Raw genomic sequence first — 16659 nt, forward strand, 5'->3', positions numbered from 1 at the left:
TAAATTTCACTTTAACGTGTGTGGACACTAACGAAACTTGAAAAGAAACTTTAACGAAATTGGTTTCAAGAAACCTTGCTAGTCTGACCATCGACTAATTTCACTGAAATTTTGACATGAAATAAAAGAAAATGTAAAATAAAACTATCTTTTTGTTTCATACGAATATTGCCACAACGCAAAATTGACGAACAAATGAAACCGTGTACACTAGTTTTCGGAAATTATGTTTTTTCCCCCAAAAACGCAAAATTTCATGCAAAATTACAGTGAAATTACTGTAGTGTGGACCGGGACTAACCTCTAAATTGTTTGCTGGTTGAGAAAAAAGTACAATTCACAATAACATATATCTATCCAAAAACAAACTTGTTCATACAACATTTGACAGAAAATCACAATAGGTCATCATAATTCACAATAAGATTTTAGTTTTTTGGCATTGCTTCGCGAAAAGACGCGCAAATTGTTAATATTCTTTGTTTAAAAAGTTTTAAAAAGGCAGCATAAAAGTGTGAAAATGGATTCAATAATTGTCGATAAACAGGCTCCACAATTTAATATGGATACAAATGCCCGACGTAACTTTATACGATTCTATAAGTCTTTGGGTGAGGTGAGTAGAGTCCTTTCACTTTTATCAAATTCCTTTAGATACTTTGGGAAAAGGAACTTTTAAAGAGCTCAAAGTTAATATCTGCAGATTTGTACATAAATATGTACATAAATTATTAAATTAATTGTCAAATGTTGTTGAAAATTTTATGATTTTTAAGAGATCGTTAACTGGCCAATCACGCTAGAACATGAACAAATTTGGGCTTAAGATGAGTTTAAGTATTAAGCTCGGATCGATACCAAATTTTTTCCACAGGTAGGTCTCGTTACCCTGATCACAAATATATATAAGTCCATACTTCTCGAGATATGCGCCTCCGAAGTTCCGAAAATTCCCTTGTTAAATGTCGGCTACTTAGAGAAAAATTTTAATTTAAAAGAAAATGTTGCTCCCGTTCCCTAGATTGGCTCCTCTACATAGCAGAAAGTCTTAAATCCCCCTATATATATTGATAATCTCCAACGGTTACTATAAAAATCTTTAGCGTGTAACAAAAATGTCTTTTTCTCAAAAAATATGTAAAAGGCAAAATACTTTTTTGAGGTAAAATATTTTGTGTTGTTACAGATTTTTGTCAATATCAAGAAGACCATTAAGCCTTTCGCAGCGTTTCTTGCAGATATTGGATACTAAACTATCCACAAACATACTACACATAAATATTCGACTTTTTGACCACTAATTTGATGGTTTCAATTGAAATTTCTTCAATTTTCTAAAGAGGCAAAATACTTAATTGACTCACTGTAAATATAAAAAATAAATATGGCTTAAGTTGAATGTTTTCATTAAGCTCGGATCGGGACCAAATTTATTTCACAGGTAGGTCTCGTTACCCTGATCACAAATATATATAACATTTTTTGCGGAAGTCCATACTTCTCGAAGTTCCGAAAATTCCCTTGTTAAATGTCGGCTACTTAGAGAAAAATTTTAATTTAAAAGAAAATGTTGCTCCCGTTCCCTAGATTGGCTCCTGTCCATAGCAGAAAGTCTTAAACCCCGGCCGAAGGCCGCTATATAAAAAAATTATAATTTTTTCCGAGCTTAATGCTTAAACTCAACTTGCTCCATAAATATACATATTACTTACCCTATTCGTGAAGATTGTAGAATAAATATCAAACTATATATATCAAGAAATAAGGTATATCTTTTAGTTATTTTTATGTTTCACTTTTAAATAAATTGATGTTCGCATCTTCACGTAACTTTTATAAATAAAAAAATCAAACTCTTTGACATTTACTCCAAAGCAATAAATTTTAATCATAATTCTAATCACCTTTCAAACACCTGCCCTTTTTTGATTAAGCATTTTTCAATCTTCAGATGATCAAAATGTGACAATAAATAACGAAAAAATAGTCACTTATTTGTTGTATCTTAAATTTAACTTTTTTAAATCGTCACAAGGAGTCCCTTTCTGATCATACAAGCGACTTAATCAGTTTTTGATCACCAAAAGGACTCTCAAAAGACTTCGCAATGTGATTAAAAAAAACAATCTTCCAATACTTCAAATTTTTCTCATTTTCTGTTTTTTTTTTTAATTTGAAATAACTTTTTCTTTCACTTTCAGAAACCCTCGACCACGGTTCGTTTCTTTGATCACAGTGATTCGTATACCGTTCACGGTAAAGATGATACCAATCTTGTTGCTCGGATGGTTTATAAATCCACTGCCTATATTACGGAAATGATACCCGATGATCCAGCATCAATACCCTATGTTACGTTGTATAAAAATAAATTTGAATCTGCGGTTCGTGAACTTTTACTCGTACGTAATTATCGTGTCGAAGTGTACGTACGTCGCGCGTCGATTGGTAACACAGATTGGAAGGTTGAATATCGTGGTTCTCCTGGTAATCTTCTACAATTTGAAGATATAATTTTCACCAATAAAGAAGAGTTGGTCGGCAATAGTATTCTGTCGCTACAAATGCGAGTGAACAACAATATGCGAAATATTGGTGTTGCGGCTGTGGAACAAAATGATTGCCTATTTCAGATATTGGAATTTGTCGATGATGATTTCTTGACGGAATTGGAGGCTACTGTGGTGCTCTTGGGACCCAAAGAGTGTTTACTGCCCTCGCAAGAAGGAGAGGTAAGGTGCACATATTTAAATTTTATTATCTTTTATAAAATGTTGTTGTTTTTATTTTCCAGTACGAATCCATTAAAAATCTTTTGGAGCGTAATGGCATTATGGTGACAGTTGCCTCCAAATCTCAAATGGCCTCTGAAAAGAATGATTTGGTGCAGGACTTGAACAAGTTGTTAAGATTTTATAAAGGCCAGGCCGAAGATGCAGCAGGACTGCCGGAACTAACTTGTACCATTGCAATGGATGCCTTAAAAATGGCCATCAAATATCTGGCCCTAATGAGTGATAGCAGTAACTTGGGTCACTACAAACTGCAACAATTGAATTTGAAAAGATTTGTACACATGGATGCTGCAGCTGTTAGTGCCTTGAATATTTTACCCAAACCAGGAACACATCCCACATCACCCGCTTATAGATGGCAAAGTATTTTGGGTGTTTTGGATCGTTGCAACACCCCCCAAGGTCATCGTCTTATGGCGCAGTGGGTAAAGCAGCCATTACGCAGTCGTGAAATTCTAAACGATCGCCATAACATTGTCCAGTGTTTCATGGAATCACCAAATACACTGAATTCTCTTCACGAAGATTTTCTCAAACGTATACCTGACATCCTAATGTTAACCAAGAAGTTGTTACGTAAAAAAGCCAATCTCCAGGACATTTTTCGAGTATATCAAGTCATATTACGTACTCCCAAGGTTATAAATCTCTTGAAATCTTTGGAAAACTCCACTGTGAAAAGTGTCATATGTGAGCCAATGCAAAATTATTGGGAAGATTTGTCGGGCCTAAAACAAATGGTAGAACAAGTTATGGATTTCGATAAAATAGAGAATGGAGAATATTTGGTAAAGGCCTCATTTGATAAGGATTTGTTGGAGATGAAGGTACGCATGGATGAACTGTTGGAACTTATGGAACGTTGTCAGGATAAGGCAAATCGTGATTTAGATTTGGATAAAAATTCCGTGAAATTAGTAAATGTACCTAATGTGGGTTATACATTGCGCACAACCCTCAGAGATGATAGCGTATTGCGTAAAAATAAGGATTACAAAATTATCGATGTTCTTCGGGGTGGCATACGTTTTACCACCGACACATTATCAGAAATAAATGATGAGTTTGTCCAGCTTAGGACACAATACGAAGAACAACAAAAAACCATTGTTGAGGAAATCATTAAAGTGGCTGTGGGTTATGCCTCTCCGCTAACCTGTTTGAATAATGAATATGCCCAATTAGATTGTTTGGTAAGCTTTGCCATTGCCGCTCAATCGGCTCCAACACAATATGTTAGGCCAAAAATGCTGGAAGAAGGCTCAGGAGAATTGGTGCTCAAAGACATTAGACATCCTTGTTTGGAATTGCAGGAGCACATATCCTTTATTGCCAATAGTGTGGAATTTAAAAAGGGTAAGTATTGAAAATGTGTTTTATTTTGTGAATACGTTTTAATGGTCCATATTTTTTCGTTAGATGTCTGTAATATGTTCATCATAACTGGCCCAAATATGGGTGGAAAATCCACCTATATACGTTCGGTTGGAACTGCTGTACTAATGGCACACGTTGGCAGTTTTGTTCCCTGTTCTGAGGCCACAATTTCCATGGTTGATTCCATACTGGGTCGTGTTGGAGCCAGCGATAATATCATCAAGGGCCTGAGTACTTTTATGGTTGAAATGATTGAAACTTCTGGCATAATAAGGGTAAGGAAATAATTGAAATTGTGGGATATTTTTCCTTCTAGAAAAAAGTTTAGGAACAAACTGATTAACTCGAAATAAATAACATGAATATAAATGCTTCGCATCTGAAAAGCTGTGCCTCCTATGGAAAGGTTCAAAACTTACATATGTTTACAAAGTTTTGTTTGAGTTCCAACAAGATTTAACTGTGTTAACATTTTCAAAAATTGTCTAAGTCTGGAGTTTCCCCCATTGGCTTAACTTCATCACTTTCCTCTTTGCAGAGAAAAATGTTTACAAAACGCACTGACAGCTTGCAAAATTAACTGATCGCTACCAATATCATGATTTCATCCCGGCGAAGGGAATTATCAATTGTCTTTTCAGTTTTTGAAATGATGAATTTTTAGTGAAAACCTGAACTCTTTAAGCATCGAGTATTCTCATGTTAATGAGAATGATGCTCACTTTTCGGCTTTCCCAAAAAACACCAGAACAAAATATTTGCAAGCTGACAGCACGATTCAACTAAGAAATCATCGATTTCTGTTAAGTTGAAATAACATCAACACAGTTACCTGTGAGTATGTCGTTGGAATTTTATTTACAAAATTCCGTTTTGCGCGAGCCTTCGCTGTTTTTTGTTTGTTTTGTTTTAGTTGAAGATTCAATCATATGATTGTCTAAGTCTGGAGTTTCCCCCATTGGCTTAACTTCATCACTTTCCTCTTTGCAGAGAAAAATGTTTACAAAACGCACTGACAGCTTGCAAAATTAACTGATCGCTACCAATATCATGATTTTCAAAAATAATAACAAATAAATAATAATAATAATAAAAGGTGTCCTTAAACATAAACCATTCCCAACATTCTCCTAGAGTTACTAAATATATTATGACAAACTTGTAATTCCAATATTTAAAATATTTCATGGCATTCCGGGTGATGTGCCTTAACCTTATTTAACCCAAAGAGAAAACCTTGTATCCAAAGAGTAATAATCTTGAATTCTCTTTCAGTCTGCCACTGATAAATCCTTAGTAATTATTGATGAACTGGGCAGAGGTACATCTACCTATGAAGGTTGTGGTATTGCCTGGTCTATAGCGGAGTAAGTTTTACTATTTTATTAATATAAAATATAACATTTTATAATTAATTTTTGTTTTTTTTTCCTTTAATTTCAGACACTTGGCAAAAGAAACAAAATGTTTCACCCTGTTTGCCACACATTTCCATGAAATCACTAACCTCTCGGAAACAGTTTCGACAGTGAAAAATTGTCATATGGCCGCCATTGCAGATAATGATAATTTCACCTTGTTGTATCAAGTACGACCCGGTGTAATGGAAAAAAGTTTTGGTATACAAGTTGCACGCCTGGCAAACTTCCCCGAGAAGGTTGTACATAATGCCCAACAAGTTTACAATGAATTTGAAGATGAACATGCCGATAAGCAAAGCAGTGAAGATAAAGTCCTCTTAGAGAAAATTAACAAAGCCATTGAAAATTTATCCACAACGGGAAATAATGTAGATATTAATGAAAATGATCTATCCAAATTGGTGGAACAATTTACTCAAGATATACGCAACTTGGATAGTGAATATTTTAAGTGTGTTTTGGCCACAGCTGGCACAACAACATCTGATTAATCTTAAGTTTTCTTGTGGGATATCGCGTATCGTACTTGTATTGTTTTGTTTTAAAAACATTTTTTGTTTATTTTTCACTTAAAAGTGAATATTATTATAAAGGTAATTTGGTTTCATTCATTACATTATTAAACAGTATTTTATAGCATTGTGATAAGCAAATATTTTCATCGCTACCAACAGTTTAGAACCAATAGTAACAATAAATTCAAATTCTACTGTAATGATTGTAGTCTCATTGCAGTAAAATTTTTATTTATTGCTATGATTGGTCCTTCGATTCATTTAAAAACAAATCTAATTTGCTTTATTGCTTTGCTTCCATGTTATTTAAGATTTTCTTTATAAGCTAAGATTTAATTTCTTATTAATTTACAGTAATAACAATTTACAAATTGAATAAACATGCTGAAATTTTCAATACTCAAGATTTTAAAAAATAATTCAATCAACATATTTTCAAAATTTACACTCAAGATTTTTTACATTTCCTACAATCAACTAAAGAAACTCATTTCAAAGTAAATTAGGTAAGTGACCGATTCTTTTTATTTTATTGTATTTTGTGGAAGTAATTTGTAGTAGCGGATTGTACGAAGAATATCCCTTATAATCTATTACACCCGAACCGATTATACTGAAACTTGTAATATAGTTTGGAGGTGTTCGCATCATCAAAATAGACTAAGGGGTCTGTCGATAAATTTATTCGAGGGACTATACAAGAAGAGGATTTTTTAAGAATTTTTGTCGAGGGTCTATACAAGGCTTGGATTTTTTATTCTTTTTTCGAGGGTCTATAAGATTTTTTTCGAGGATTTATACAAGGCGTGGATTTTTTAAGAATTTTTTTCGAGGATCTATACAAGGCGTGGATTTTTTAAGAATTTTTTTCGAGAGTCCATACAAGGCGTGGATTTTTTAAGAATTTTTTTCGAGAGTCCATACAAGGCGTGGATTTTTTAAGAATTTTTTTCGAAAGTCCATACAAGGCGTGGATTTTTTTAAGAATTTTTTTCGAGAGTCCATACAAGGCGTGGATTTTTTAAGAATTTTTTTCGAGAGTCCATACAAGGCGTGGATTTTTTTTAAAATTTTTTTCGAGAGTCCATACAAGCCGTGGATTTTTTAAGAATTTTTTTCGAGAGTCCATACAAGCCGTGGATTTTTTAACAATTTTTTTTCGAGAGTCCATACAAGGCGTGGATTTTTTAAGAATTTTTTCGAGAGTCCATACAAGGCGTGGATTTTTTAAGAATTTTTTCGAGAGTCCATACAAGGCGTGGATTTTTTAAGAATTTTTTTCAAGGATCTATACAAGGCGTGGATTTTTTAAGAATTTTTTTCGAGGATCTATACATGGCGTGGATTTTTTAAGAATTTTTTTCGAGAGAACATACAAGGCGTGGATTTTTTAAGAATTTTTTTCGAGAGAACATACAAGGCGTGGATTTTTTAAGAATTTTTTTCGAGAGTCCATACAAGGCGTGGATTTTTTAAGAATTTTTTCGAGAGAACATACAAGGCGTGGATTTTTTAAGAATTTTTTCGAGAGAACATACAAGGCGTGGATTTTTTAAGAATTTTTTTTAGAGGATCTATACAAGGCGTGGATTTTTTAAGAATTTTTTTTTTCGAGAGTCCATACAAGGCGTGGATTTTTTAAGAATTTTTTCGAGAGAACATACAAGGCGTGGATTTTTTAAGAATTTTTTTCGAGAGTCCATACAAGGCGTGGATTTTTTAAGAATTTTTTTCGAGAGTCCATACAAGGCGTGGATTTTTTAAGAATTTTTTTCGAGAGTCCATACAAGGCGTGGATTTTTTAAGAATTTTTTTCGAGAGTCCATACAAGGCGTGGATTTTTTAAGAATTTTTTTCGAGGCGTGGATTTTTTAAGAATTTTTTTCGAGAGTCCCTACAAGGCGTGGATTTTTTAAGAATTTTTTTCGAGGCGTGGATTTTTTAAGAATTTTTTTCGAGAGTCCCTACAAGGCGTGGATTTTTTAAGAATTTTTTTCGAGGCGTGGATTTTTTAAGAATTTTTTTCGAGGCGTGGATTTTTTAAGAATTTTTTTCGAGGCGTGGATTTTTTAAGAATTTTTTTCGAGAGTCCCTACAAGGCGTGGATTTTTTAAGAATTTTTTTCGAGAGTCCATACAAGGCGTGGATTTTTTAAGAATTTTTTTCGAGAGTCCATACAAGGCGTGGATTTTTTAAGAATTTTTTTCGAGAGTCCATACAAGGCGTGGATTTTTTAAGAATTTTTTTCGAGAGTCCATACAAGGCGTGGATTTTTTAAGAATTTTTTTCGAGAGTCCATACAAGGCGTGGATTTTTTAAGAATTTTTTTCGAGAGTCCCTACAAGGCGTGGATTTTTTAAGAATTTTTTTCGAGAGTCCCTACAAGGCGTGGATTTTTTAAGAATTTTTTTCGAGAGTCCATACAAGGCGTGGATTTTTTAAGAATTTTTGTCGACAGTCCATACAAGGCGTGGATTTTTTAAGAATTTTTGTCGACAGTCCATACAAGGCGTGGATTTTTTAAGAATTTTTGTCGACAGTCCATACAAGGCGTGGATTTTTTAAGAATTTTTGTCGACAGTCCATACAAGGCGTGGATTTTTTAAGAATTTTTGTCGACAGTCCATACAAGGCGTGGATTTTTTAAGAATTTTTGTCGACAGTCCATACAAGGCGTGGATTTTTTAAGAATTTTTGTCGACAGTCCATACACGGCGTGGATTTTTTAAGAATTTTTGTCGACAGTCCATACAAGGCGTGGATTTTTTAAGAATTTTTGTCGACAGTCCATACAAGGCGTGGATTTTTTAAGAATTTTTGTCGACAGTCCATACAAGGCGTGGATTTTTTAAGAATTTTTGTCGACAGTCCATACAAGGCGTGGATTTTTTAAGAATTTTTGTCGACAGTCCATACAAGGCGTGGATTTTTTAAGAATTTTTGTCGACAGTCCATACAAGGCGTGGATTTTTTAAGAATTTTTGTCGACAGTCCATACAAGGCGTGGATTTTTTAAGAATTTTTGTCGACAGTCCATACAAGGCGTGGATTTTTTAAGAATTTTTGTCGACAGTCCATACAAGGCGTGGATTTTTTAAGAATTTTTGTCGACAGTCCATACAAGGCGTGGATTTTTTAAGAATTTTTGTCGACAGTCCATACAAGGCGTGGATTTTTTAAGAATTTTTGTCGACAGTCCATACAAGGCGTGGATTTTTTAAGAATTTTTGTCGACAGTCCATACAAGGCGTGGATTTTTTAAGAATTTTTGTCGACAGTCCATACAAGGCGTGGATTTTTTAAGAATTTTTGTCGACAGTCCATACAAGGCGTGGATTTTTTAAGAATTTTTTTCGAGAGTCCCTACAAGGCGTGGATTTTTTAAGAATTTTTTTCGAGAGTCCCTACAAGGCGTGGGTTTTTTAAGAATTTTTTTCGAGAGTCCCTACAAGGCGTGGGTTTTTTAAGAATCTATTTTCCCTTGTAATCAAAACCAAGTATTTTTATTCTTTAAACAATTGGTCTTTGTCTTTATTAAATTTACTTAAGATTAAAACAATTTTCTCTTTAAATATATATATTTTGGGTTTTATGCATATTACATATACATGTGTTTATGTGTGTGTTTGTGGTTTATATTAAACATTTCAAAAATAAATATATCATCATTTGTGTTATTTCTTTTTGTTTCTCTTTACATCTCTTTTGTTTCGAATTACACAAGTTTACAAAACTATGGGCACGTTTAAGAACGCTATTTTGTTTGTTGTCTATCTGCCGTCCTTTTAAATTTTGATCCATGTTTCGGAGACGTGACATTTCTCTTTTTCAGTTCCAAAACTTTGTACCCCGTGTTGCGTTTTAAGGTCGATATCTGTTTGATTTTCAAAACATCTTTTTTGGGTTCTAATCTATGGATATTTTGAGGTGGTTGGTTTCGACAAACTCTCTTCTTTAATTAAGTTTTTGAATGCTCTTTAAATCTGATTACCATCTCAAAAAAAAGTAACTTTTCAAAGTTGTTCTTGTGGGAAAGTGGGGAGGGAGTTTTCGTATCGTTTGGCTTAATTTTTACACAAAATATATAAAGGCATTTAAGGTTTATAATTTGTTTCTTTGTTTTTGTTGTTTTTTTTTTAAGTACTAAAAAGTAACTGGACGAAAAAATTAATAAATATTTTTATTTTTGTTTTAATTTCTAAGAAATATAAGGCTTCTTGTTTTTTTGTTTTTTTATTCTAGGATCCATTTTGCTTTGGCTATTTTGTTGTTCTTTGTTAGGTGGTAATAGACTAGTAGTTGCTTTGTTGTTTGTTGTTGGTGTCATCTTTCTTCATTCATTTGGTATAAAAAATATATATTTTTAACAAACAATTTTTATAAAAAATCTATATTTTTGTGTGGTTGTAAATTGTTTATACACAATTAAAATAATGGAAAAAACAAGATCGGGTTTTAAGTGGAGTTTTTTCTATGTTTTGTTGTTGTTATTATAACAATAATAAATAAAACTATAAAAACACATTTAACTAAATATTTAAGGCTCTTAAGTTTTTTTCTTCTTTTAGTTTTTGGTTTTCAATCATGGACGTTGGACGTTTTTATACGACTTTAAAAAAGAGTCGTCTCCCATTTGGCATTTTTAATAAATTCTTTAAAAATAATTCTTTGGCAAATTTTGTTGTTGGAATTGAGTATTGCTGTGATGAGTTCACAAACAATTATTTAAAAAAAATTGGCTAACAAATGTTAATTTTTTTGTGTGTTTGGGGAATTTTTAGGAATCTCCCTGCCTCTCCCATCTAGGCTTGTAAATATCTCACCAATAACACAATTGTCATTCCTATGCTTAGTAGAACCATGTTCCATGTAACAGATGTTGCATTTCCACAATAGGTGTAAAGTGATTCCTGAAAAAAAAAACAAGAAAACAAAATTTAAGTGGGAGGAATTATAAATTGTGGACCAATTTCATTTGCATAGTCAACAGCCAAATTTGTTATAGATTTAAATATCAAACTTTTTGTAATTTTTTAACTGTCAAGAAGTTAGTTAACTTGCCCATCATAATCGACCCATAAATACCACCACACTTACATTTTCATCTTCCGTAAAGCACTCCTCAATGCGACGCCGTTCATAAAAACTCATATTCAGCTTATAGCAGGGAAATTCCGTATCATAAACGACCCTTGTTGGTTCCACAGATAAATCAATGTTGCCCTTGGAAGGCTTTAGAACATCAATAACTACAAGCAACAAATTGGAATTGGGTATTTTCTTGACGTGGAAAGGTCGACTGTTTGGTAAATGTGTAAAATCGCGTTCTTTTTGCACTTCCACCGGATCCAATGTAAACAAACGGACTTTCTTGTCACAAGGAACATAAACCGGTTCCGGTGGTGGTTCACGAAAGATGTGTTCCTTTTCTTCGCCATCACTTTCACTTTTGGGTTTCACATCAATGCTAATGCCGCTATAATCTTCATCATCCACATTGTCACTGTAATCGAGATCTGCAGAAACAAAGAAGGAAGGTTTTTTTGAAATCAATTAAGGAAAAAAATAAAGAAAAAAAATATTTTTCATGAAAAATATTCTTTAAAAAACCCAGGTTTATTGCTGTGATGAATAATAAAAAAAATATTCTTAAAAATCCCATTTTTCGATACGGTGGTCCGATGGTCCATGAAAAAATGTGTTAGTCTGATGGTCCTTGAAAAAAAATTGTTAGTCTGATGGTCCTTGAAAAAATATTCTTAAAAACCCCACTTTTTGGGACCGATGGTCAATGAAAGAATATTCTTTAAAAAATCACGGGATTTGGTCCGATCGTCCATAAACAAGTATTCTTTAAAAAATCAGATGGTCCATACAAAAATATTCTTTAAAAATTCTTTTTTCTGGCCCGATGGTCCATGAACAAAAATTCTTTAAAAAATCCGATGGTCCATACAAAAATATTCTTTAAAAATTCTTTTTTGTGGCCCGATGGTCCATGAAAACATATTCTTTAAAAATACACTTTTAGTGGTTCGATGGTCCATGAAAAAATATTCTTTAAAAATCCGTTGTTAGTGGTTCGATGGTCCATGAAAAAATATTCTTTAAAAATCCACGTTTATTGTTGTGACGCTGTTGGAAAAAATATTCTTTAAAAATCCGTTGTTAGTGGTTCGATGGTCCATGAAAAAATATTCTTTAAAAATCCACGTTTATTGTTGTGACGCTGTTGGAAAAAATATTCTTTAAAAAATCCACGTTTATTGGTCAGATGGTCGGGAAAAATATTCTTTAAAATATCCACGTTTATTGGTCAGATGGTCGGTGAAAAATATTCTTTAAAAAATCCACGTTTATTGGTCAGATGGTCGGGAAAAATATTCTTTAAAAAATCCACGTTTATTGGTCAAATGGTCGGTGAAAAATATTCTTTAAAAAATCCACGTTTATTGGTCAGATGGTCGGGAAAAATATTCTTTAAAAAATCCACGTGTATTGGTCTGATGGTCGGTGAAAAATATTCTTTAAAAAATTCACGTTTATTGGTCAGAGGGTCGGTGAAAAAATGTTCTTTAAAAAAATCCACGTTTATTGGTCTGATGGTCGGTGAAGAAATATTCTTTAAAAAAATCCACGTTTATTGGTCAGATGGTCGGTGAAAAAATATTCTTTAAAAAATCCACGTTTATTGGTCAGATGGTCGGTGAAAAATATTCTTTAAAAAATCCACGTTTATTGGTCAGATGGTCGGTAAAAAATATTCTTTAAAAATCCACGTTTACTGGTCAGATGGTCGGTGAAAAAATATTCTTTAAAAAATCCACGTTTATTGGTCAGATGGTCGGTGAAAAAATATTCTTTAAAAAATCCACGTTTATTGGTCAGATGGTCGGTGAAAAATATTCTTTAAAAAATCCACGTTTATTGGTCAGATGGTCGGGAAAAATATTCTTTAAAAAATCCACGTGTATTGGTCTGATGGTCGGTGAAAAATATTCTTTAAAAAATTCACGTTTATTGGTCAGAGGGTCGGTGAAAAAATGTTCTTTAAAAAATCCACGTTTATTGGTCTGATGGTCGGTGAAGAAATATTCTTTAAAAAAATCCACGTTTATTGGTCAGATGGTCGGTGAAAAAATATTCTTTAAAAAATCCACGTTTATTGGTCAGATGGTCGGTGAAAAATATTCTTTAAAAAATCCACGTTTATTGGTCAGATGGTCGGTAAAAAATATTCTTTAAAAATCCACGTTTACTGGTCAGATGGTCGGTGAAAAATATTCTTTAAAAATCCACGTTTATTGGTCAGATGGTCGGTGAAAATTATTCTTTAAAAAATCCACGTTTATTGGTCAGATGATCGGTGAAAAAATATTTTTTAAAAAATCCACGTTTATTGGTCAGATGGTCGGTGAAAAAATATTCTTTAAAAAATCCACGTTTATTGGTCAGATGGTCGGTGAAAAAATATTCTTTAAAAAATCCACGTTTATTGGCCAGATGGTCGGTGAAAAAATATTCTTTAAAAAATCCACGTTTATTGGCCAGATGGTCGGTGAAAAAATATTCTTTAAAAAATCCACGTTTATTGGTCAGATGGTCGGTGAAAAAATATTCTTTAAAAAATCCACGTTTATTGGTCAGATGGTCGGTGAAAAAATATTCTTTAAAAAATCCACGTTTATTGGTCAGATGGTCGGTGAAAAAATATTCTTTAAAAAATCCACGTTTATTGGTCAGATGGTCGGTGAAAAAATATTCTTTAAAAAATCCACGTTTATTGGTCAGATGGTCGGTGAAAAAATATTCTTTAAAAAATCCACGTTTATTGGTCAGATGGTCGGTGAAAAAATATTCTTTAAAAAATCCACGTTTATTGGTCAGATGGTCGGTGAAAAAATATTCTTTAAAAAATCCACGTTTATTGGTCAGATGGTCGGTGAAAAAATATTCTTTAAAAAATCCACGTTTATTGGTCAGATGGTCGGTGAAAAAATATTCTTTAAAAAATCCACGTTTATTGGTCAGATGGTCGGTGAAAAAATATTCTTTAAAAAATCCACGTTTATTGGTCAGATGGTCGGTGAAAAAATATTCTTTAAAAAATCCACGTTTATTGGTCAGATGGTCGGTGAAAAAATATTCTTTAAAAAATCCACGTTTATTGGTCAGATGGTCGGTGAAAAAATATTCTTTAAAAAATCCACGTTTATTGGTCAGATGGTCGGTGAAAAAATATTCTTTAAAAAATCCACGTTTATTGGTCAGATGGTCGGTGAAAAAATATTCTTTAAAAAATCCACGTTTATTGGTCAGATGGTCGGTGAAAAAATATTCTTTAAAAAATCCACGTTTATTGGTCAGATGGTCGGTGAAAAAATATTCTTTAAAAAATCCACGTTTATTGGTCAGATGGTCGGTGAAAAAATATTCTTTAAAAAATCCACGTTTATTGTTCAGATGGTCGGTGAAAAAATATTCTTTAAAAAATCCACGTTTATTGGTCAGATGGTCGGTGAAAAAATATTCTTTAAAAAATCCACGTTTATTGGTCAGATGGTCGGTGAAAAAATATTCTTTAAAAAATCCACGTTTATTGGTCAGATGGTCGGTGAAAAAATATTCTTTAAAAAATCCACGTTTATTGGTCAGATGGTCGGTGAAAAAATATTCTTTAAAAAATCCACGTTTATTGGTCAGATGGTCGGTGAAAAAATATTCTTTAAAAAATCCACGTTTATTGGCCAGATGGTCGGTGAAAAAATATTCTTTAAAAAATCCACGTTTATTGGCCAGATGGTCGGTGAAAAAATATTCTTTAAAAAATCCACGTTTATTGGTCTGATGGTCGGTGAAGAAATATTCTTTAAAAAAATCCACGTTTATTGGTCAGATGGTCGGTGAAAAAATATTCTTTAAAAAATCCACGTTTATTGGTCAGATGGTCGGTGAAAAAATATTCTTTAAAAAATCCACGTTTATTGGTCAGATGGTCGGTGAAAAAATATTCTTTAAAAAATCCACGTTTATTGGTCAGATGGTCGGTGAAAAAATATTCTTTAAAAAATCCACGTTTATTGGCCAGATGGTCGGTGAAAAAATATTCTTTAAAAAATCCACGTTTATTGGTCTGATGGTCGGTGAAGAAATATTCTTTAAAAAAATCCACGTTTATTGGTCAGATGGTCGGTGAAAAAATATTCTTTAAAAAATCCACGTTTATTGGTCAGATGGTCGGTGAAAAATATTCTTTAAAAAATCCACGTTTATTGGTCAGATGGTCGGTAAAAAATATTCTTTAAAAATCCACGTTTACTGGTCAGATGGTCGGTGAAAAATATTCTTTAAAAATCCACGTTTATTGGTCAGATGGTCGGTGAAAATTATTCTTTAAAAAATCCACGTTTATTGGTCAGATGATCGGTGAAAAAATATTTTTTAAAAAATCCACGTTTATTGGTCAGATGGTCGGTGAAAAAATATTCTTTAAAAAATCCACGTTTATTGGTCAGATGGTCGGTGAAAAAATATTCTTTAAAAAATCCACGTTTATTGGCCAGATGGTCGGTGAAAAAATATTCTTTAAAAAATCCACGTTTATTGGCCAGATGGTCGGTGAAAAAATATTCTTTAAAAAATCCACGTTTATTGGTCAGATGGTCGGTGAAAAAATATTCTTTAAAAAATCCACGTTTATTGGTCAGATGGTCGGTGAAAAAATATTCTTTAAAAAATCCACGTTTATTGGTCAGATGGTCGGTGAAAAAATATTCTTTAAAAAATCCACGTTTATTGGTCAGATGGTCGGTGAAAAAATATTCTTTAAAAAATCCACGTTTATTGGTCAGATGGTCGGTGAAAAAATATTCTTTAAAAAATCCACGTTTATTGGTCAGATGGTCGGTGAAAAAATATTCTTTAAAAAATCCACGTTTATTGGTCAGATGGTCGGTGAAAAAATATTCTTTAAAAAATCCACGTTTATTGGTCAGATGGTCGGTGAAAAAATATTCTTTAAAAAATCCACGTTTATTGGTCAGATGGTCGGTGAAAAAATATTCTTTAAAAAATCCACGTTTATTGGTCAGATGGTCGGTGAAAAAATATTCTTTAAAAAATCCACGTTTATTGGTCAGATGGTCGGTGAAAAAATATTCTTTAAAAAATCCACGTTTATTGGTCAGATGGTCGGTGAAAAAATATTCTTTAAAAAATCCACGTTTATTGGTCAGATGGTCGGTGAAAAAATATTCTTTAAAAAATCCACGTTTATTGGTCAGATGGTCGGTGAAAAAATATTCTTTAAAAAATCCACGTTTATTGGTCAGATGGTCGGTGAAAAAATATTCTTTAAAAAATCCACGTTTATTGGTCAGATGGTCGGTGAAAAAATATTCTTTAAAAATCCACGTTTATTGGTCAGATGGTCGGTGAAAAAATATTCTTTAAAAAATCCACGTTTATTGGTCAGATGGTCGGTGAAAAAATATTCTTTAAAAAATCCACGTTTATTGTTCAGATGGTCGGTGAAAAAATATTCTTTAAAAA

General features: G+C 32.7%; 2 protein-coding genes across 2 annotated transcripts in view; one reads left to right on the top strand and one right to left on the bottom strand.

Moving 5' to 3' along the window:
• Nucleotides 1–377: 377 nt before the first annotated feature.
• Nucleotides 378–6553, top strand: spel1 (DNA mismatch repair protein spel1). Its single transcript, XM_073966922.1, has 6 exons — nucleotides 378–616; nucleotides 2202–2732; nucleotides 2795–4151; nucleotides 4215–4447; nucleotides 5448–5539; nucleotides 5616–6553. Exons 1-6 carry the CDS (start codon nucleotides 521–523, stop codon nucleotides 6082–6084), a joined length of 2778 nt encoding a protein of 925 aa, XP_073823023.1. The 5' UTR covers nucleotides 378–520; the 3' UTR covers nucleotides 6085–6553.
• A 3732-nt stretch (nucleotides 6554–10285) lies between these two features.
• Ca-Ma2d (Ca[2+] channel Muscle-specific alpha2/delta subunit) overlaps nucleotides 10286–16659 on the bottom strand; it is a 55293-nt gene continuing 48919 nt past the window's right edge. Inside the window, exons 12-13 of the mRNA XM_073966920.1 lie at nucleotides 11206–11624; nucleotides 10286–11018 (exon numbers count right to left, since the gene is read on the bottom strand). Of these exons, the coding sequence (XP_073823021.1) occupies nucleotides 10911–11018; nucleotides 11206–11624 (527 nt within the window). The 3' untranslated portion in view covers nucleotides 10286–10910. The remainder of the gene's footprint in view (nucleotides 11019–11205; nucleotides 11625–16659) is intronic.

The sequence above is a fragment of the Musca autumnalis genome, unplaced genomic scaffold, assembly GCF_047663935.1.
Source record: "Musca autumnalis isolate F117 unplaced genomic scaffold, ASM4766393v1 scaffold_2, whole genome shotgun sequence".
In the NCBI taxonomy this organism is placed as follows: Eukaryota; Metazoa; Arthropoda; class Insecta; order Diptera; family Muscidae; genus Musca; species Musca autumnalis.

What these genes read in the sequence shown, in the direction of transcription:
- spel1 (XM_073966922.1), top strand. Translation starts at nt 521, where the DNA reads ATGGATTCAATAATTGTCGATAAACAGGCTCCACAATTTAATATGGAT. An exon ending in TCTATAAGTCTTTGGGTGAG is followed by an intron (nt 617 to 2,201) that starts GTGAGTAGAGTC and finishes TTTCACTTTCAG; the next exon opens with AAACCCTCGACCACGGTTCG. An exon ending in TAGTGTGGAATTTAAAAAGG is followed by an intron (nt 4,152 to 4,214) that starts GTAAGTATTGAA and finishes TTTTTTCGTTAG; the next exon opens with ATGTCTGTAATATGTTCATC.